The sequence below is a fragment of the Poecilia formosa genome, unplaced genomic scaffold, assembly GCF_000485575.1.
Source record: "Poecilia formosa unplaced genomic scaffold, Poecilia_formosa-5.1.2 Scaffold190, whole genome shotgun sequence".
Lineage (NCBI taxonomy): Eukaryota > Metazoa > Chordata > Actinopteri > Cyprinodontiformes > Poeciliidae > Poecilia > Poecilia formosa.
Genome location: NW_006800129.1, coordinates 179,467 through 202,592, shown reverse-complemented (window position 1 = coordinate 202,592; position 23,126 = coordinate 179,467). Strand labels below are relative to the sequence as shown.

Sequence of the window (23,126 nt, the reverse complement as noted above, 5' to 3'; positions counted from 1 at the left end):
TTAATTTAGATTAAAACTGTCATAAAGTTCATGAAACAGCAAACAACAACTTTTTGATTGACAGAAGATGGTCATTTTAACCATCTGTTTTCCTCATGTTGTCTTGTTTTTCCTCAAGTTTATTTATTTATTTATTTTTTATTTATTTTTTAGCTTTGGACCATGTTTGGGGGAAAAAAAAACATTCATTTGGAAAAAAACCCTTGCTGTTTCAGTGAATTAGAGACACAATTACCAAAGTCAAACATAACCTCTCTTAAGAAAATATTATCAAGGACAAAACTCTTGCCTCACACGCACAGTCATGTTCTAATCAAACTGATACATATTTTTACCTGCATGAGAAAACTCGAAAAGCAAACAAATAACAGTAAGTTCACGCTATCTTGGTGTTGTATTTTCAAAAGACACTTTCTTTTTCTTTTGGCTGACTATTTTCTCATTTGTTAGTTGTGGGAATACAGTTTAAAAAAGAAGTCTGCATTTTTTTAATTGTCCCTCACAATTTTACTTTAAGCAAATCTATCATCACATTTTGGCAGTTTTTTAATATTTACTGCATTCATTTTTGCTGTTGCAAATCACAGATAATTGTGCTAAGTGCTTAGATTCATAATTTATTCAAAAGAACTTTAGGTTTTTGTCCTATTAGAAAGGGAACCTGAGGCTCCAGCCTTTTTCAACAAATCCTTGCATGATTACCATTTATTTAGGTTTATACACATATGGATAGCTGTGACAACACTCCATATATCTACAATATGATGCCTTTACAACATTTCATCATGGGAATTGTGTGTTTTGGACAGTTTTTTCTTGTATGTTAAAAGTAGTGCTGTCAGTCAATTAAAAATGTGATCAGATCAATCCCACTCTGGCGCCGTGAATCATGATTAAACACTATGCCTTACGGTGTGAGCTTGAAACGCAGTAGTGGTTCTTGCAGGAATGTGCCCAGTTGCATGACGTTTGAAAGGCAGTTCTTTCCTCTGATTTTTTTTTAATTTTGGGAAATAAGAGTTACTTTGCTGTTAAGAATATAGTAACTTCTTTGCCAGTTATTTTACTGGCTCCTGTAACATTATCAGAATCAGTCCAGTAATTCCTATAAATTAACGTTTTACATGGCTCTACCTCTCAAAAGTAGCCAAAACTCTCAAAACATGGGGTAATTCACTTTAAAAGCAGCTTTGAAATCCACCATCCGTAGCCTTGATGATATCAGTTCTCAAGAAAAAGATAACGTGTGAAATCAGATGACACCTGCATAGGAAAAATGTGAGTCAGAAAAAAGGCAAACTGCCAAGTATACAAAACACCAAACTGGTTTGAAGGGAAACGGAGCGTATTGTGGGAAGAGGTCATCAGGAACTGCAGATTACGTATTGGTAGAGGCGTACAAATGAGGTTTCTCTGGCTTATTCAAATTACTTGAAAACTTTTTTATTATTATGGTATATGCATAACTTTTTAAAAAAAATTTACCCTAGCTATGACTGTTCAGAGCTACATTTGTTAGCCTGCTTGTGAGGATGTAGATTTTGTGTCTCTTTCTTTTTAGTTTTGTCCCTGTGTGTCGTCTTTCTTCCCTGATTGATTCCAGCTGTCTCTTGTTTCCCTTGATTATCTCCCTGTGTATTTAACCCCACCTGTGTCTCCTGCTCCCTGCCGGATTCTAGTCGTTAGTGTTGTCTCTTCGTCTAGAGTTTGTTCCAGTGCTACCAGTGTGTCTTAGTTCCCTAGCCTCTTCGTTCACCTGTGCTTTCTGAATTTCTGTTCTCTTGTCCATTAAAATCATCACTTTCCACTTCAACCTGGGTTCAGTCGTATCAGTCCTCACCACCATCAACCTCAAGTCATGACACTGCTTTTGTTTCCCCTCAAACTGTGCTTTCTTTTCTGATGTTTCCTGTTCCTCCCATTCAGAGCATCTCTAAATATCTCATGTTTATGTTTTTGCACTTCATGTTTTGTATTTTAGTGGCATGTAAATGGCCTGTAGTTTTATACCGACTTATCAAGTCCAGAGGATCCTACAGCACTTCTCTCAAACATTCATTCACATGGTCACATGATGATAAGCTATCATCTGTTGTCATAAGGTAGTCTGACTGAATAGAAAAGAGTTGGACAAAGGAAGTGAGTACATCAACATGTTGTGTCGGAAAATTATCTCAGTTCAAAGTAGATTCAGAGGTGTTTGTTGAATTGTTTGTGTTAATCATTTGTGGCCAGTTTGGATTTGCATATTACTCTCTGCACCACAGCATACCTTCTAAATGGCATTCTGATTGGCACCTGGTAACACACTAAAACAGGTCTTTCCACCTTTGCTTATAATTATTTTTTTCAGTGACTTTTATCTCCACCACATGCAACAAACATAGTAAAGCAAACGTAGTCTTTTAAAAAATATTTTCTTGACAGCAATACAAAAAAGATTCTGTCATTACCTGGGATAAGTGTGATTACACTGACTCCACTATTTACTGGAGCAGGAACGGAAACTAGACAGCAATACGCTCTGAAATAAAAGACATTCAAGTTCACAACTTAAATGGAAGACATTTGCGTTTACAGTGACTGAATTTTTTTTAATGGTAGTGTGAAATAACTATAAATAAAGAAAAATAAGTGAAATTTTCCCTTGCTTCTCCTTCTTCATCCAACGGGGGACATAAGGATTTTGCCGTGTTGTGCAGGAAAATTCTGTGGAAATGCCATCTGAACTATTACAGGAAGGTTGCAGATCAAACGTCCGAATCAGAAAACAACACGCTTGGCTGCTTTCAAATTCCAAGCAAACTAGTCTGAACTCGATGTGCTTGGTTTTTTGGGGAGACAGCCCTTTTGCAGGCTTTCTAAGTTCAAGCTGTAAGCACAGACTCCTGATGCCAGACGGCAGTTTTTCAATAAAGTTTACTGTGACAATATGATTTCTATATATATTTATATAAGTGTTTGCAGGCTGAGTCGGACTACAACATACAACAAAAAGCCACTGTCTTTCATGCAATATGTTTTTGTCCTGTTTTCTGGAGGTATTAAAGAGCCACTTTTTTGTTGACTTTAATATCAGTCTTCTTGTATCTTCCTCAATGCAACATCTTGATAACAGAAGAGGACCTTTGTCAGGAGAAAATTAGTTAAGATGAAATTGACTGACTCGGCAAAATCCAAAAGAGTTGTTAAAAAAACTGCATCTTGTTTAGATTGCTTGTTTAACTGCATTTTGTTTGATTTATTAGCACTATTTAGGACATGTTAGCATGTCTTCAATTAAAAAAAATGCTTCCTATTAAAATACCCTTCATTTTACCTTTAAAAATAATAATTAATTTCAAAAACCTTTTACAGAAATTTGCCCAAAGCTACAAACTATACCATGGGCACTTGCTCCTGATTAGAGCCACGTCTTACCATTGTGCTGTTAGGACAACTTCAGCAAAAAACAAACATAGACAAAGCTAAGCACACTCTCAGGTTGTGCCTTCTTAAGTTCTAAAGCAGCCACATTTTGACTTGGTAATATAAACATTTTATGCTTTTTATGCATTGTTTTTTGTTTCCACAAGTCACCCTGTGTTGCATCTGTGGTAGCATAAGAGGATCAGTGCTAAACTCTACCAAACATTGACTTTAAGTTGGGACTGTAGCTGGACTGAGAAACACACATTTTAATAAGTTGACATGCACAGATGTTTGACAAGTTGTTTATTGAGAACTGACAAAAATGTAACATCACCATTTTTTGTTCACGCAACCACACATCAAGAAGGCTCCGCTTTTTAAAGCTTCTTCTGCCTGGTGCTTATTCTGTGTTTGATTTGGCTCAAAAGTCAGATGTTCATAAACAGAAGTTGTGCAGTGCTGTGTGTGCCAAAAGTTAATGAGATAAACTGTCAGAAGTGCCTACAGGTAGGAAACTCTTACTATGTTTCTTTTTCTTTTCCTTTTGTATGACAGCCACGTTGAATATTGAACTCTCAGCGGCTTAGCAACCCTCTTACGTTGATGGTGTTTCAATTCAAACTTTCAGAAACATCCTTTTAGCATTCCCAGAAATGACCACTAAAAACCTGACTTTCGAGTACAAACTGAAAGCACCGTTATGTGTTTTTCGTGTATGACTCAGTCTCTGGAAGATAAGAGACACAGATCTATAACCTGTGATTATTAACAAACTTAATGAGCCAAGAACACAAAATAGCCCAATTAAAATGTTCTTATTGTTCGGATGGAAACTGGAGAAAGTGCTTAACACATTCACATTCTATTGCTGTGAATATTTATTCGTAATGTTAAACAATGTCAATAATACATGCACTTTTCCATAAAAAAAATCCATAACAAGAATTATAAATTGCTCATATCACAAAACAAGCAGTAAATGAAATTTTGTCAAATGTTCAGCATTATTTCCCCACTAGAGCCTCACCGTTGTATGAACAAGTTTACAGCTTAATAATAAAGCATTACTCACTTTACGCAGTTTTTTTGTTCATCCTCATAAAGAACCCTTTAGAAAAAGTTAATATATTGTACAAATTGTTTTTTTTTAAATCCCAATGTCCACAAGTATTCATATGTATGTTGTGAAAATTGAACCAATTTTGCTCGCTTTAACAAAGTAAGACACAAACAAGTACATCCAATTTCTAACAAAAAGCAACTTTTCATAATCAACAGAACATGACCTGCTTCGTACGGCAGCAAGGAAACTGCAGCTGCTTTACCGCACAATCTCTGTGTAGTGTTCAAATACAAATGTGCAGTACTTGACTTTAAAGGTGCATGATGTGTATGTATATGTACATAATGTAAAAAAATCAGCTATTATGCTGATGCAACTATGAAAAAATCCACTTGTATCCATTTTAACACCAAGCTAGAGGGCATGAGAGATTTAATTGGGATGAATGTTTGACTCCAGCATTTTTTCAAATGTCAGACTTCTCTGCTTTAAGAACTTCAGATTTATTTTCCATAATGATCTTTTCCAAGGTCTTGAACTGTGGTCCGAGATCATCCAAAAAGCTTAAATCATTCTGTTGGTATTCAGATGACAGCATATCCAGTGACATGCAACTGTTGCCATTCCCCTCATATTGATACATCTTCACATGGTCATCTGAACTATCTGTTGGGTTACTATCAGTCACTGTAAGACGCTATAAGATTTAAACGAGAAAAAAAGTCACGTTAATATGAATCTTAAATACTCAAACCCAATTTTAACCAATGCTTTCTTCACACTCAGCTTTTTTTTTTTTTATGTGATTATGGTCAAAAATAAAATGTTGTCATAATGTTTTATCAATTGCACTACTGCGTCAATGATATCATATGTGTAACATATGAGATAAAGAACTCTTACCCTGTCCAGTAGACTGCTAACACGACCATCTGACCAGCTACTTATAGAACGTTTAAAGGTTGAGTTGCCCTGCCAAAAGAAAACTCAGATGTCAGCCATGATAAAAATATGAAAATGTACAAATTCATACATATTATTCAGTTTATATTTTGCACATTTATTATAATCTGATTACATAAGTATTTTCCATGTGTACAATTTCCCTTTTTTTTTTACAACAAAGCTATCAATAGTAATGCATTTTTTTCTGATTTTTGCTCAAGATAACACACACAGCGTGGGTAATCACACCCGTCCAATTGTGTTGCGCTAGATGTTTTTTTTTTGTCCAATCAGGTGCGTTCCTTTAGAAACGCCTCATTTCTTTTGCTTATCCAATCAGGCATGGCTCTTGAGAATCCCCTTCCTTTGGAAACGCCTACTTCGTCTGCAGACATACCTCCTTGAAGGTAGCTAAAAACTTCAAAATTAAATCACAAGTTTTCTTCTCTCTGGATGGTTAGAGTTAACCTATTACCCTGATGTTTTGGTAGCATAGCTACCAAAAAGCATGCTTTTTGGTAGCATAGCTACCAAAAAAGCAATCTGCAGATTGCACAATCTACACAATGCACATTAGCACTTGTGAATTTGCTTTTATTTTTTATGCCCACAATGACTGACCGAGGAGGAGAAATTTGTTTGGCCTCAAGCATGATTAAAATTCGATGTTCAAGGCAGACTTGTCCCAAAGAACTGAACATTGTAAAAAGAGGAAGGTCTCAGCCGGTATTGCTGGAATTGCCTATTTCCAAGTGATCAACTTGATTTTGTCTTTCAGTTCATGTTTCTTTGGATTTATATGTATTCAATTCCTTTCCTTATTCAGTGTGTTTGTCAGTCTTCCAGATGGCTTCTAACTCTTTAACACAAATTTAAGTCACACTTTATGAATTTCATGAACATTTTGAAAATTATGTGTTATTAATATTTCATTTATTTAAACATCTGTATACCACTTGGTGTTGATTTCTTACAGAAAATCATAATAAAGGTGTTGAAGTTTGTTGAATTCAAATGTGCTCTAAGAGACAGTTTTTTGGGGAAAAATGAAGGGATGGTAATGCTTTTTCAACACAGTGTAAATAAAAACGTCTGCTTACCTGAAATGTGCCCCTCCTGTTGGATGACCATGTTGAGCCCTGAAAAAAACAACAACAAAAAAAAACAATCTTTAGCTTCATCTTTTAACTTTTCTTACCATGTTCATAGTTACTGAACACCGACAGATTTATTTATTTTTTTGGTTGTTTTTAGATGCAGGATATTTTTGGTTTTTAACTTGTTAGCAACATAATTTGTCTCATTAAGCTTTTAATTCATGCATTTACAAACAAATACTTTAAAGTCAGCAACAGGTAAATGTGTAGCAGAGAGCAAAAGAGTTGGAGACGTATGCTAAATTTTCTGTCAAGTATCCATTTATGGCCATTTCAGCAAATGCTAAATATGTGTATGGATGAGTTATGTTGTTACTAAAAATAAATAAATTAATTAATTAATTAATAAATAAATAAATAAATAAATAAGGAAGGAAAGAAAGAAAAGGTTAAGCGTGCAATCAATTTTCAAAAACTTTTCTTTGAGCACCCTCTTGTGGATAAAAGGTTGTACTGTGCAACTGAACATTCAGCCACAGTTCCACTAAACCACATATAGCCATAATTACTCACTCTGGAATTCCTCTTCATGCCTCCCTGCTGCTGAGAGTCCCATGTGTTCATGTTTGAGCTCATCTGTGGGCATACATTATAAAAAAGCTAAATTACTGACAGAACAGACATAAAGAACTGCATGCAAATTTTATTTACTCAAGCTTTGATCCAAAGGAGAATATTTAAACTGGTTGCTTACGACGGAGTATGTTCTGTGGCATGATCCCATATCTTGGACCATTCCTGGGGAGGCCTCAATGTTCTAGTTGAAAACAAAAAATGAATAAAGCAGGCACTCGCACACTGTGACTGCAGTGATTTCATGGAGATTTCAAACCTTTCTTTATAAATGCTTTCAGTAAACAAAATGAATTTTTTATATATATATATTTAATGTTTATTTTAAAAAGTTACAAAAGATACATCTTTTGAATAGATTTTGACGGTTTTGTCAGAAAGAGTACATATCATTTGCAATATAGCAACAGGTATATTTTGTCTAAAATATACTTCAGTTTTGAAAGTGCCTAAGATAATGGTCTTCTTTATCAGACTGTAAAGGGTTAAACTCACATATACATGACATTTCTAGCTTAGTAGTTTAGCTAATTTTGGACTAAATTTAAACTGAAAAAGACATACCTGTTGTTATTGTCATAGTATTACACATTGCAACACTTAAGTTGACTTGAAGACACATCTTTTCAAATACTAGATCATTCAACACATTCCTCTGTGATTTAGTAAAAGTATCAATAACCACAATGACATTAATAATAATACAACTTACAGCTTTCATTCAGTCAAGAGTAATTACACACACTGACTCAGCTTAAAGCTTTAACAGGAATTTACACCTAAAATTAGTGACATGTACCTGCATGCTTCCCAGCTTGATGCCGTCTGTTATACTCTCCGTAGTCTTTGATGCTAAGATGTTGGGCTCAGCCTGGCAAAAAAAGAATAATAGTAGGGAAAATACCTTTTGTTTTTGCAGTAGCTGTGCATCATATTCACAGTGTTAAACTCTCCATTCAGTTTAAATTATTTATGTAGGAACCAGTTTACAACAAATGTCATCTGAAGGCATTTTCCAAATAAAACTGGCCCAAAGATTTCCAGTAATTCAGAAATGTATAATGAATCCAATTTATGTCAATCCAGTGTATTTATCTTTTAGAGTTTTTGATGCCAAAATGTCAAATGTTAACTATTTAACAAGGACAGTCCAGAGATGTGATATTGCCAGTCTCTCTGTAGTCAGCACAGTCACTCCACAACTTACCTTGCAATCAGTGCCCAGTCCTTCTTCATTGTACTTCATCAATGTCTGTTTGTATTCATCATTCAGATTAGTCATCAAAAATGTTTTTTGTTTGCGCGTCAAAAGAAGGAGCAGCACTGCGGACACATTAAGATAATTTGAGCACCAAGTTTATGAATTCTCTTTACTTTTAAAGCAAAGCCTAAAATACATATCCCATGAGTTTTAAATTGTGTGTTCATGTAAAGTTAATGAAATGGTTTTAAATGTGATTAAGAACTGTTCTAATTTATTTTAGCGTGTACAGCATACGTTAACAGACACTCAATAAAACGATACTGTCACTCCCTGGAGTTAAACCAGAACAAACTTCTCTTGTTTTAGGATACTTAGAATTACAAAAAAACATTTCTATTTGCTAAATACCAGAAAATGTAGTGAGGACATTTTATAGATTTTGACTGGAACTTTTTTGAATTCAGACGTTTACATACATTGTGGTCAGTATATGTGCAGCAGAGCAAAAGAGTAAGAATAGATGTGTAAAAAAATGTATACGTGATAATTAATTGACTACTTTGTACTCACACAGAAAAACAAGGAGTGCTGCAATAATTAGTCCTATGGCAGCAATACCAATGGCAGTTGACAGAGGCTTCGGTCCAGCGCACACACCGGGTTTGACACAGTTACACAGCACGACGGATAAAGTCTCCTTCGAAGGTTGGTTCTGCTTGTCCTGAATCACCAGTGGCACTGAGTAGTTACCGTTGGGAAGTTTTGTCAGCAATCTAATGCTAACTTCTTCACCTGTTTATAACATAAAGATAAATAATTATGGCCCAGCAATGAGTATCTGCTTTAGGAATTTTGGTAGTGAAGCTTCAAAGGTGAGGACGAACCATATTCAGGTTCGATTTTCCAGCGTTCTTTCAGAGTTTTATCATCTGCCAAGGAGAAACCGAAGGGCCCACTGAATGGCTCAAGATCAGCATCTTTAGCACGCACCATGACCTTGTCAGCTTCGTTTGAACACAAAATGGCAGAATTGTTGAGCAGCTTAGGAGTGTTATCATTGATATCCCTGAGGTGGACACTGACTGTGCATGTACTTGTGGCTGGAGGTGAACCTTGAAAACCACAGAATAGGTCATTTGTTTTAGTTCATTTAATTCATTTATAAATTATGCCTTTTGATTGTAGCTGGAAATGTTTAGAAATGTCATACCATCATCTATGGCAGCAATAACAATTCTGTAAGTACTGTCCACATCTACATGGGGTGATTCTCTATCCATCTTTTCTATTGTTGTGATTATTCCTGTTTTTTCATCAACAGTCACCCAATTAGCAGGGTCTTCTACCAGTTCGTACCTGGACAAAAAGATATCAAGCAGTGGGTCAATTTGATCATCAGAAGAAAGATAAATGATCTATATCAGTGTTCAGCCACAAAACATTATTAGTAAAAGAGAAATTACTGTAGTCTAGATGTCTGAATTCTTGTCATTTAGTCATAAGAAAGGCACGCTAAAACCGCACACTGCAATCACACCAGCCCCCCAATGTTGTTGGGGGGAAGCATTAGAAGAGGCATTATGGCATAACATGAATCTCGTTATTTACGCTACAGTAAATAATAATGTTTTATTCAATTTATTAAATTTTTTCTGTCTTCCTAAAACATATTGATTACTGTCTTGCACAAATCTTGCTCTGATGATCAGTTGTAAGACAGCTAACTCGCCATTATTGATTGACCTCATAAGTAGTTTTGCTGCCAAGCAAACAAATAATGCTGAACATAAATGAGGTTTCATTGAGAACATACCTGATGTTATCGGATTCAGCATCTTTAACCTTAGGAGTATACAGCACCTGTCCTTTCTCTGATTCCTCTGTCTGGTATACCTCTTCTGTATATTTTTCAAACAACGGAGCGTCATTAGTGTCAACCATTTTCACTGTGATGCTGACAGAATCTTTTGGTGGAAGGCTGCTTAAATCTTCAATTAATTTTCCATCTTTACAGACTGTTAAAGGTTCAACATTCTCAACTCCGATTTGCAGTTTTACCAAGGTGGTTATGTCAAAATTCTTTGCCTGAAGAAGACACAAGTGTAGATGTTCAGTAACTCCTCATAATACTTATGCTAATAATTGGTGAACTCATAGTTTAGTCCATTATGAATGTGCATTTTCTGTAAGGTGTGGTAAAACAGTTACCTTGACAACACCAACGATCCCTTCATTTGTTACAGGGTCAGTGGTAATAGCGTAGACTTCATCTTCATTGCCGCTGATAATGGAGTACTTGGCTCGCCAGCCGTCAGTGTTGGGAGTGTCCTTGTCCTCTACTGCAACTCTTAAAATATCTTTATGGGTTTGCATTTCCACAGCCTCAGCTTCATACTAAAAATATGAAGAAATAATAAACTTAGTGGAATTTACAAATTAGAAAAAAAAATTAAAATCAACATTGATATCATAAGTCAATCTTGCCTGTCTCTTCTTAAACTTGGGTCGATGGCTGTTTGTGTCAATAACATTGAGTTCAACGGCCACAGTACTGGAAAGAGGCGGCTTTCCACGATCTGATGCACTAATAACAACTGAGTAGTGTTTTGCTTTCTGAAAAATATAGTTAGGCATATTTTAGCTTTACCAAAAAACTGCACAGAGTGCGCGAGTTTCCAAAACTACATTGCTTTAAAAAATTAAGACCTACATCATAGTCAAAGCATCCTTCAGATATAAGTTGATGTTGTTTTTCAGTAATTTTCTTTACTCCAATCTTTGGTTCAGCCGGGCTTTGTTTAACCACAGTGACGTCGACTGTTGAGTTGATTGTGCCTTCCTGATCTAAGTCTACAACGTCCATCAACACTGGCAGGTAATCTCCTGGAAGACAAAGACAATCACAGGAATGGTCAGTCATTATTTTTCCCACATTTTCATGAAAAACTTAAGATTTGCAGAATTCACTTCATAAAAAGGAAAAAAGAAAGCTTAAACATAAGAATTCACAGCTGATGTGCCAAATTTTTTTGTCAGATAGTAATACAAATGTTATTCTAAACTAAAGTTTATCATGAAATTACAATGTTAGTAGACAAAGACTTTTTTTCAAATCAACGATCGGCATGTTAATAATTTTTGTTGCATGTACTTTAATAAATGTTTCATAGTTTAGAAAATCTGCAGACTTTTGACATATTTGCAGGTTTCTGAACTTACCCACTTTCGTATTTTCCTTCACATCGTAACTTTTCTGAAACTGACTAATGAACATCGGTGCGTTGTCATTTATGTCTTTTACATCCACATCAAAAGATAGTTCTTTGTCAATTTTTTTCGCAACTCCTATATCCCAGACGTCAAATGTGATCTGTTGATTATATTTTATTCAGATGACACAGTTTGTAATGACTACATATCATAGCAGGTATTAATAGTGACGGATTGTTCCTCACGTGATAGGAGGGCGTCTTTTCCCTGTCGAGGCGCCTATGTACGTAAACTTCTCCACTTGTTTTGTTGATGGTGAACAGTTTGCTATCATCATCTTCTACACTTATTTCAAAATGATGTTCTACATTTGCTGTCTTGTCATTGTGCATCTAAAAGAGACAGACATATAATCAAGTTACTAGTGGTAGGTTTTACTAACCTTATTGAGCTGTATAAAATATATATATGTATATATAAAGAATCTGTGTTTTACCGTAGTAATTTTGTACGGGTATTCCACGTCCATTTCCTCTTCTAGTTCTATGGTATTCAGGACCCATCTTCTTTTGGAACGAGACAAGGATTCCTAAGGAAGCCAAAATGCAGATCAAGCAAATAATTATGGAGGTTTCCGTTTAGAGAAAAACGTTGGCAGCAGTTTTTTTCCATATTTTCATCCTTTTACCCGTTTGGCTCGTTTATGGTGCTCACTGCCCTCTTTGCTTTCTCCCAAAGATGCTAATGCAACCTATGGACAGAAAATACAGAAAAGTGATGTGATAATAATTATATCCCTTGTCTTTACCTTCTCTCTCAACAGGATGGTAAATAAATCAATCAATATAAATTCCCTGCTGTTTTATTAGTCACAATACTTATCATTCTGAAGTGTTTTAACAACAAAGGCATGATTGAGTTTCATTAAAAAAACAAGAAAATACATTTTCTCAATGGTTTGTTGTCAATATGTGCGTTTGTAAATGGACTGATTACAGAGAGCGCCTTTGCTGTCATGCTGCCCTCTCAAAGCGCTTTACAAATCAGAGAAACCTGTTTACACTTACAAATATTTATGCATTTGTGCAATAATACACAGATCAGTAAGCAACTTGGGGTCGGGTGCCAGGTGGCAGGTGTGTGTGTGGAAGTGTATTTATTCTCTGTAAGGCCAATTTTTCCAACAAAATCTACATTGTGGGTATCGAGTGTTACCCATCGCTTATTTTCAGTTATTTTAATTTAAATTAGGGTTTTGGTCAAGATGTGAATGTGAATGTGAACTAAGATGTGAATAGAGTTTAGGTTAGGTTTAGGTCCTAAACAGTATATTTAATCCTAAACTTTAGGATAAGTTATGTCCTGGTAATGGTTAGGTTTAAGGTCAAGGTGAGGCTATAGAAATTAATTTAAAAAATGAATGAAAGGGTTAGGGTTAGTGTTAATGCAAAGTCCTTGTGAAAACAGAAAGAGAGAGTGTGTGCATGTGTGTTTGATAAGTCATTTCCTAATTGAGGATTAAGGCAAACGGTATGAGTTTGCAAACTAACGTAGAAATGCAACAGTGTGCTAAAACATTTTTTTAACCTGTTTTTTGTTTTCTGAAATCAAAATGTGCAGGGTTTTAGGGGAGAAAGAATCAAAGTGCAAAATCCGCCAGCTGCAAAAATACAAAACAGAGGGGCGTTACAGCGGACGCACTGTATTCAGAGGCAACAGACCTTGATGCAGTCGTCCCCAGTTAGTCTCCCGCCCTTGATTCCTTTAACATGTCTTTATTCCGTTCCTGTCAGATTACTGTCAAATAAAGGCCACCAGTGTGTTTTTCTAATTCTAAAAATAGTTAAATAAGGAAACAAAATGCAATAAGGAACAAGTGCTATTCTGCTATTTTCACTGTTACAAGACCATAAATCTGAGACGGAAGAAAATCAAGGAAATAGAAAAGCAATGTTTCAATTTTTCGTGCCTAATTCACTGCTCATTTTCATTTTGTACAGTCTTTTTACAATTAAAATAGCACTGGATGTATCTAAATTGTTGTTAAAGAGCAAATGCAAGATATAATTAAAACAAATTGCGTAAAAAGACAAGTACATTAAGAGATTAAATTTGAAAATTAATGAGATAATATTTGACAGAGGCTTGAAACGTGTCAACATCTGGTAGTGAGACAGGGAAAAACTTTTCTGCATATATTTTGTAATATTTATGCATCGCAATTTAACTTGTAAAAAAAGTTAAATTGCGATTTATTTAAAAAGTAAATAAATTACTTCAAAAACCCAGGTGCATACGTGCACAGACCCTGACATACATTGATTTTTTTGCTGGAGCACCTTGTGATCCTATTTCGGCATTAAGTCTTCTTAATTTCAATCAGTTATAATAGCCTTAATCGAACACGTTCTCAAAGAATAACTGTGGTGTCTCATGGAAGGGGCTATAAACAGGAGATTTGATAAATGTGGAAAACTTTTTCTTGTGGGCAAAAATTGCAGAGACAAGACATGGCTGCCTCTAGTATTTTTATCAAAGAAGATTTATAGAAAAAATGTGAACATTTTGCAACCAGATTATCGCCCCTCTATTTTCTTCTATTTTCTTCTTTCTTACAGATTGTTGAAGTACAATATAGATGTAAAATCAGATCTGAGAAAAAATTGTGACATATAACGTCTTGGTACTGCAGTGCCATTCTAAACTAGTTTGTTAATCAGGCCTGTGAGATTATCGGCTTAAAACCACTCTCACTTCAGAAATTTTATGTTTAAGCCACTCATAAGAAAGCAGCTCAGGTCTAAAGAGACCTTCATCATCCTCTTCAGTCACTGTTTCAGTTGTTGCCATGTAGACAGGTACTTTCTTAATGTTATATTCTTTTACGCAAAGACATTTTGAGATAATGTTTATTTTCACCAAACTCACAGAAAAAGAACAATTAAGTGCTTATACACTTTTTTGTTTGTTTTGGACTTTATCTTCTTAACTTATTTGGTTTAGCTTTGTGCTTGGTGCATTTCATGCTTTTTTATGTTCATTTTTGCATTTAATGGACAATAAAGTATCAGTTTCACAGATGTGTATATAATATAAAAAATTACTGCATAACCAAACACCCCCTTCTTATATGTGAAATTATATGAGGCTGCCATCTAAAACAGATTAATACCAGCCAAAGAATGGTTATATAAATTCATGTTTGTTTGTTTGTTTTTTTTTTAGTTTTATATTCTATTGCCTTTACTTTAAATCAGAGGAAAAATATGCAGCGATTATCAAAAGTGCCTCATCAGCTGTATTTACTGTTGGGAGTGTTCTAAAAATGCTGTTACCAAAAACTCAGATGCTTCATTTTAGTTAAAGCAGTAAAAGCAACTAAACTAAAGCCACAACATGTAACTTTTATAAAAATATGCTTTTTTTTATTTTTATTTTTTTTTAACAAATTTGTTAAAACTACCAGCAACCCTACCGACCCCACTAAGGGACAAAAGGACAAGGGTGTACAGAAAATGGATGGATGGGTGGATGTATTTGTTCAAACTGCCATTATGTTGTAACAGCATAATATGAGAGAGATCATGTGTGGAAAGATCGATCTCCTCCTGCCAAGCTACTAATGACGTCTGTAGAAACGTACTGCTTCCAACCAATAGCAACCAATCAGAGCCAGGAGGAAGGCCTTAGCGCTCACTCAACCTCTTGTACTTGCTGCTCAATGTGCTAATGGCGGAGAATCTACTTACTGTTACTTGAAAATGGCTTCTTCGCCGCCATAACTAGTTTGACCTTTCACAACAGGCTCTGCTACAGGAAACGTAGCAGAGATTATAGAGGTGAGCAGCAACACAATGAGGGTGATTGACAGCTCTAAGAATCGCCTCCTGGCTTTTGATTGGTTCTATTTAGTCAGTACTGGGAGCATAAGGAGAAGGCAGAGAGGTTCGATCTTTTCACAGATTATATGTCTCACATCAATCTGTTCCAACATAGTGACAGTTTCAACAAATATGCAAAAAAATAAATAAATAAAATAAAATTCTACAAGTTACATATTGCAGCTTTAAAAGCAGAGTTTTTATGATACAGGGTGTCCTTGTCAAACTTTGACAAAAGCCAGAGTTAAAAATAAAATATTCAAAGCATTTAAACCAAACTGGTCAAACAGGGACATGTGTTATTTCTCTGCTTGAGGATGATCTGAAGACTGGCATATGTGTGTGCATACAGAAATACCTTTATTATTAAGGTTTTTTGTGCACAACGAAAAACAATGTCCTTCGAGAGCAAAGTGAAACCCCTCCAAGCTAAACAACCATAGCAACACGTGAGGAAACTGGAACGGAAAGGTGGGACTTTGTTCTGCGAAGAAGTTTGATTAAAATAACCAAGATATGAGATTTATGCACAGTGTGAATTATTTTTTACTTATTTTCAATTATTTTAATCAATGTTTAGTTGAAAATGATGCAAAAGTTTGAGAAAACTTCTGCATCATTTTAGACGAAACATGCATGTGTTCTGCCTTTTAAATACATAAAGTTTAAACAAACAGATTTGAATTTTACCATCGCTGCATCTACTCTGTAATCTTATGTCCAACTTTATAAGAGATACAGATCTTACAATTTAACAATCTGAAACTTTTGGATGATTTAAAATTTGTTATTTAGGTAATTATTGTTCAGTCATTGCTTACAGAATGGAGATTAAAAAAAATATGTAAGGCTCACCAAGAGAAGGAGAAAAAGGCTCCTCATCTTGCTTCGCTCTGATCTTTCTTTCTTTCTTTCTGCGAACACTGTGCCTGTGGCAGAGGCAACTTGACTTGGTGCGGAGGAGGCCAAGCCCAGATGCATCAGATTGGCTGACTGTGGAATAAACAAAGTCCTATTTGTTCAAATGGAGTGCGTCCTGTTCAAAGTAATATGAGTGTCTCTATCCGAGAAAAGTTCATGCAATGCTTTAAAATGCTTTAAAATGGCTTTAGTAGGTATTTGTAACTGTACATTGAGAGAAAGAAGTTTTGTACACTCTGTAATATTCTAAGTATGCCTTTGCTCAGGTGTGTGCCCTCTGGGTATGCAGTTCAGGTTACAATGTGTTATGTATGCCTTGGTTCCTCACACATGATATTCAAACTTAGAGCTTTTACAAAATCGGCAGCTGTTGCTAAAAGAAGTTTGGATTCAAATAACCATGAATGCCCCTGCCTCACCTAAAGCAGCCATAAAAGTTTTTTTTTTTTCTTTTCTTTTCTAAATTTTATGCAGAGTTGAAATCCTTTTGTAATACTCTTCAGATGTAACAGTCCCCTCTATTTAAAAAGTTCTAAGAAAATATATGCTGATGGTTATTTCTGCATCCTAATACGTTCAACAAAACAAGTCAATATGTTGCCATGCAAATCAGGGACAATGTTCTTGTGCCTTTGTAGTGACTCAGTGAGAAACGATAATATCCTCTTCGCTTGGTGTGAAACATTTCCAGTCTGTATAGTAGACAGAGTTTTCTTCCTGATAGGCTATTTCATTTGGTTATCTAATGTCCTCTTATGTAAAATCGTTAACTGTACTTTTGTATGACCAGGTTATCCAGGTTTGTTTCCAAAACCTTGGTAAGGTTCCCCCTACGTTTTCTTTGTCTGTCTGTATCTTGGTCATGTTGGGTTATCACTAAATTTTACTTCAAATAAACTCGGCATTTAACGTTGGGTTACTGAAAACAACAGTTTGGCAAGGAAACAAGAGAAACCAGAGTACACCTCTCTCTCAGTTTAGCCCCGGGTAAGTTTAAAGTAATTAGAATCATTCATTTTCTCATGCAACCACATCGTTCTCAACTGAATCAGTTTTAGATGTAAATAAATGTCTTTATCTTTTGGCAATCAGTCAGCCCAAGAAGAAAAACAAGCCTTTCATGTTCCCGAGACTTTGCAAAGTTTTTTCGTTATGATATGACTTATGGTTCTGGGTTACATTTTATTAAGTTTGTTTTATTTTATTTCTTGGATTTATGATGACCTTTCTGTTTGAGATCCGCAACACCACAAACTGTAGTTTAATTATCAAACTTTCTCTCAATTGGTTTGTTACTTTCTCCGATATCTCTTTCGCATTCGTCGCTGAGTGTTTTTCCTGTCAGTTTAATTCTCCATTCGCTTTGTCCTCACATTTTTCAGTTCATAGTTCAGTTCATAGTTTCACTTTACCCGTGGTTATGTTTAGAAATAACACACACTTTCCTTCTTCTCTTGTTGTTTTTTTTTTTTTGGCCCGAAGTCTTAATCATATATCTTCATGTATGTCTTTCAAAAAGCAAAATGCTTGTTAGGCCTGAAATATTTACTGATTTGCAAATTGACCAGGACCAGTCCAGACCTATCCCACAATAAAAACAACCTTATTTATTGGAATTAAATATTGTTTGTAGACTTCCTGTTGTCAAATGCATGAAATCCCATGTCATGCAAGACTACAGATATTGTTTTTTTTTTTGTTTGTTTTGTTTTTTAATCGCAGCAGTTTGGATCCTCTGCTTACATACTTTTAGAAAATACCTGCATAGCACTTTCACAGAACTTCTGTCAATTAAAGCGACACTGAGAAAATCCTTAGTTTTGTGGTTCCACACCTTGGAGAAGAAAATTCCTCAGATAAAAAGGAAAAAAAGGGTTCATAACTTCAGACACACTGGCTTCAGGCAGACAACACGTTGCTCAATGTGTTGCTACATTGCTGAATGTGTTGCTAAGTTGCTCGATGTGTTGCTCAACATTTTGCAACACATTGAGCAACGTTTTGTGACCCATTGTCACAAAAGCCCTTTGGTCTATGGAAATATGGAAATATTTCAAAGTTTGAGTAAGATGCTGATAATACATAAGTCAGATTTGATTTCTTGATCATTTAACAAAACTGCCTCATTGTTAGCAACATTTAATCTTTTTAACTTTATCTGCATGTTGCTTTTCTTGTTATAACTTTTTTTTTTATTTGCTTTTGTCTGCATCACAGACTGGATGCTGTCTAGCATGCTGATGTAAACAGTTAAGCTAAGCTGCATACTTTGCTGGCTGAGGGACCAGCAAAGCGTAATGAAAAGCAGTGAACTTTATTATACTGGGGGGAGTGGAGGATAACATGAAACACTGCTGAGTTAATCAGGGGGTTAAGAACAGCTATGGAAGAAAGAAAACAGACAGACTGAACGGAGGTGAATAATAAACACAAAGGAAGCTGAACCAGACACAAAGAAACCAGGGGGAAAAAACTAACAGTCATCTAAGACACACTAATTCAAATACACAAAGAACAGAACATAAAGGAATGAAGTGATGCGGCAACGCTTTCAAGCATTAATGGACACAGAGAAATGAACCGAGTACAGCTAAATATTTACCAAACGTTTTAACCCCGTCTCTTTGGGTTATCTCAAAATTCAAAATGGAGATAACGAGGTTTGACCACCGACCTGTAAATTTGAAATATCTCTGGATGCCTGATTCAAATGATTTCATGACCTCCTCGGCTGCAGAAACCTGTAGACCACCCACTTAATCAAGCCAGGTTCATACCAGAAGGAAAACATCTAAAACATGCAGGGCGGTGGTCCCTCAGGACCAGAATTGAGAAACACTTATTTAATGGAAGGATTTTTATTGTCTAAAGGCGTGAATCCCTGTCCTACATGTTTTAGATGCATCTCTATTCCAGCACATCTAATCTGAATGTCTGCATGACCCATTCTTCATGCAGTTAGCGCTGCTGAAGCCTGCTATTCACACATTTATTAAAATTTGGTTTGGGGCTGCAAGTGTGCATCTAAAACAAACAGGATAAAGAGGATAAAGAGGATTCAGGACCAGAGTTGAGAAACATTGGCCTAAAGCTCAGTGAAATATTCAATTTAACCAACATGTAACAAGGGTTTTACTGTCAGTGTGGTTCGAAACTGTCCTCATACTCAGTCTTGTGGATCCCGTCAGCAAATACACTATCCACAGACACTCGTAGCATCCAGGAAGTGGCAGAGAACATTCAGCTTAAGGCCAAACTTGCAAAACAAGTTGCACTGGAAACCTGACACTGGAGCACATGACACAAGTCAGTGTATGTCGGTACAATAAAGCCTGTGAAGTTATATTCAAATTTTCCAACAAGTGAGTACAGGCCAGGCTTCAGGAGCATCTTGACAGCTGTTATAGTGAGTAGGCATCTCTGATTCCTCAGAATCAGAATGTCAAAACTCTACAAGAGAGAACAAGCCTTTACTGAAATTGGGGGGACAAAAGGTGTGGGAAGGAAGCAACTAAAAGCAGAAGTACATTCAGCAGGTTTACTCTCAGGTTAATTTTAATGGTGGCATTTTGTAAGGTGGGAAAAAGTGTAACAATAAAAAGGCTCTGGGATTGCTTTATTAACAGTTTTACTGTTGTGCTGCACCACTGACATCTTTATGCATTTACGAAATAAATTTAACACACAACATGAGCTCATAAAACTCTTCTCAGGTGTGCCATTTTTTTCTCCAAGTGTTCACACCGTAAATACGGAGTCCTCTCTTTTAACAACACATGGAGAACGAGACAGCAAATTTCACACAGGCATTACCAGCAATATTTTAGAAAGTACTAAGAACATATAACCATACAGCTACAAGAACATTAGGGCATGCATTTGCAAAAAAAACAACAAAAAAGCCATTTCATACATAATGTTCAAAATACTTTCTTCATGCAAACAGAAGAAACTTTACAAACAGATTTTATTTCTGTCATCAGTGGTTAATGTAAAATCACCACTTCAAAAACTACTGATTAAAGGGGTCATGAAGCACATAGTGTCACTGTATAACACAACTTCATTTGTTCTAATTAATAAGATTAGAACATGATGTAAAGCTCAAAAAGTCAATTCACATAATATTTCTCTTGAAGTTGTGTACATGTTGGACAAGAAATTGAGGGTTTTGAATGTGGACCTTTTTATGGGGTGTGGGAGCAATCTTTACCCTCTTATCCTTGCAGGGCGCCCACCTACCTGTCTCCAGCAGTCACTGGTCGAAAGGCGGGATACAAAATTGTGTGAGAAAGTTACGCTCGCGCAGAAAGAAATTACTTGTGCACAGAGACAGAGAGACAAAAAAAAGCAACATCTATAGATTTGGATGTGTGCCAAGAATCTTCTTGCTGGAAGGCAACAGCGCTAACAAGTGTACGATTGTGCAACACGCAACAGTCCCTGATTCTTGGCTGGGGATGTTTTTAATTAAAAATTCTTTAATTGAAAAAGAAAATGAAACCCAATATATTTCCCACTCACTCATTGTTTGTCACTAAAACAGTATTTTGGCGTGTTTTTGTATATTTGTTAATATGACAAAATCCAGTAACCACCTGCTCCTTTTCTTTTTTTCAGTTTCTGCTAACAAAACCCAGTTTCTAAGAAATGCGCGGCCTACCCTCAAACCAAAAATGTCATCATTGAACTCTTTGAGCTCTTCAAGCAAAGAGCTGCCATTTTTATCTTTAAGGATTAACTACAAATCTTTTAATGCAAGGGTTGACGACAATGAAAGTCAAAAGATGCCGTCGAGCAGGTACTCATGGAAGTTTTGTAACTCCTGTTTGGAGATGATGTTTGCAAAGAAAACTGCAAAAAGAAGATCATAAAAAAATAGTACTCAGGTTTGATGCATAATCCTGTTTGCTAACAAAAAAAAACGGCACTGTGTTTTATAATGCAACATTATAATTGCATGGCAAATAATCCAACAAACTTCAAAAGGATTTGTCTAAAATAACATGAAACAAAAAGAAAATCCAGGAGCAGGCTCAACAGAGGCTTTTACGCTTGATTCATTTAATACTGTGGTGTGTGTTTTTCTTACTGTATATCTTAAAAAAGCAGTCTGTTATTACCTTTATTTCTTGGCCTCTGTTGTGACATGTGTTCCATTAAAAGCATGGTTGAACTGCTTTCATTCACAACCAGATCTTTGACTTACTTGATTTAATGTGTTTTCTGTGTCTCTCAAAAAACAGATACGTTTTCTATTTGCAACTCATAACGAGTTTCATGTTTTTGAAACAGAGCTGTATTAAAGGTCAAGTACAACCAGTTGTTCCCAGAACCAACCTAATTCTTAAATAGAGTCCACCTGTGCGTTTCAGGGTTCAATTAGGTCATGTGGCCTACTTGAATTATGACCAAGTGACGATCTTGTTTTTAGTTCTTCGTTCATCTGTTGAGAAACCGAGCCTTTAATAAAAGAAAAATATGATCATAAAAAAACAGTCACAAGGATCCCCCATGGCAAATTGTGAAATAAAACTGAACTTGTTTTATGTCAACCAGAACAAATTTGTGCAGACGAAAAGAAAAAAAAAAAAATGCCTCATTGTATTGATATAAACGTCTTCTGACACAACTGCCAAGAAACTATCAAATGACTGTACCGTAAAGCTTGTAAAGTAAAGGTGGTTAGTTGGTAAATCATAAAGGAGAATGCACAATCTAAAGGACAAAGGTAATCACAGTTGACCCAAACATGCGGGGCGTTTCAGCTCATTAGAAAAGAATGCATATGCACAGGGGAAAGGAGAAATATTCAGTCTTTTTGATGGGCTGTTGAAAAGCATCGTTCTTCTTCATCTTCTTCCTCTGTTTCTTCATCTCTTGTATTGGGAACAGAGGTCAGCAGCAGAGTGTCGGCGTGTACTTCTTCATCATCGGACTGGATCACCGGTGTGTCGGCTCCGCCTGCACTGGTAACACTGGAACCAGACGACGTTGAAGAAAATCGAGACTGGGATCCACGGTAGACTTCGTTTTGCCTCTGCAGCGGCGCTCGATCCCTGTAGACAACCTCTGTTTCTTCATCCACTTCGTCTTCGTCATCGTCCTCACAATCTATAACTAGGTGAACAACAACATGTTAAAGTCCATTTTTGTCAGATTTAGATTTTTAAATAGATAAATATTAAATTAAAATGCACACAGAAGAGCCTAAAATGTGATTGCGTTGTTTTATTGGAATGCTAGTGTCCCAAAGATATGTGAATCATTTTACACTCTGGCTTTCACACTTTCACAAGTTTAATGAAGAACTTTAATATTCTTCTGTTGGGTCAAATATGAAATCACAAATTTCACCAGCTTCACAAAAATGCCTGTTACTTTTGAACAAAAGTAACCTCAGTGCAGGATGATGTTGCTGCCGTCATGCTTGACTGTGGGCGTGTTCATCTTTGGGTATTTTTGTGCCAAATTACCACCTAGAATTGTGGCCTAGATGTTCATCTTTACACACATTTCCTTGCAAAGGCTTATGGGATTATATATCCTGGCATATTAAGTCCAATACCTGGGGCTTCTTGAGTGTCGATCTTCTGCCAGCTTCACTAACTAGTTTCATCAATTATCTACTCACTTTCACTTTGACTGCTGTTAAGTAATAATAACTGCCTTCCATGTTACATGCTGTAAAAATGTAGTTGGTATGTATACGCATAGCGTTTTTACTTTTATCCGAATCAATTTTACTTAAAAAGAAAATT

The 23,126-nt window shown here is 35.9% G+C and overlaps 2 protein-coding genes across 2 annotated transcripts in view; both read right to left on the bottom strand.

Moving 5' to 3' along the window:
• Window positions 1-4,017: 4,017 nt before the first annotated feature.
• LOC103147787 (cadherin-like protein 26) lies at window positions 4,018-16,533 on the bottom strand. The gene is made up of 19 exons (XM_007566297.2): window positions 16,300-16,533; window positions 12,252-12,314; window positions 12,060-12,152; window positions 11,809-11,955; window positions 11,573-11,723; window positions 11,064-11,236; window positions 10,838-10,966; window positions 10,562-10,747; window positions 10,167-10,438; window positions 9,564-9,709; window positions 9,238-9,465; window positions 8,924-9,145; window positions 8,357-8,472; window positions 7,949-8,020; window positions 7,271-7,333; window positions 7,090-7,152; window positions 6,520-6,558; window positions 5,378-5,446; window positions 4,018-5,171 (listed from the first exon to the last, which is right to left on the bottom strand). Exons 1-19 carry the CDS (start codon window positions 16,423-16,425, stop codon window positions 4,941-4,943), a joined length of 2,589 nt encoding a protein of 862 aa, XP_007566359.1. The 5' UTR covers window positions 16,426-16,533; the 3' UTR covers window positions 4,018-4,940.
• A 3,365-nt stretch (window positions 16,534-19,898) lies between these two features.
• Window positions 19,899-23,126, bottom strand: part of LOC103147784 (dysbindin domain-containing protein 2-like) — a 19,713-nt gene continuing 16,485 nt past the window's right edge. The window contains exon 5 of the mRNA XM_007566291.2: window positions 19,899-22,485. Coding sequence (XP_007566353.2) covers window positions 22,178-22,485 — 308 coding nt within the window. The 3' untranslated portion in view covers window positions 19,899-22,177. The remainder of the gene's footprint in view (window positions 22,486-23,126) is intronic.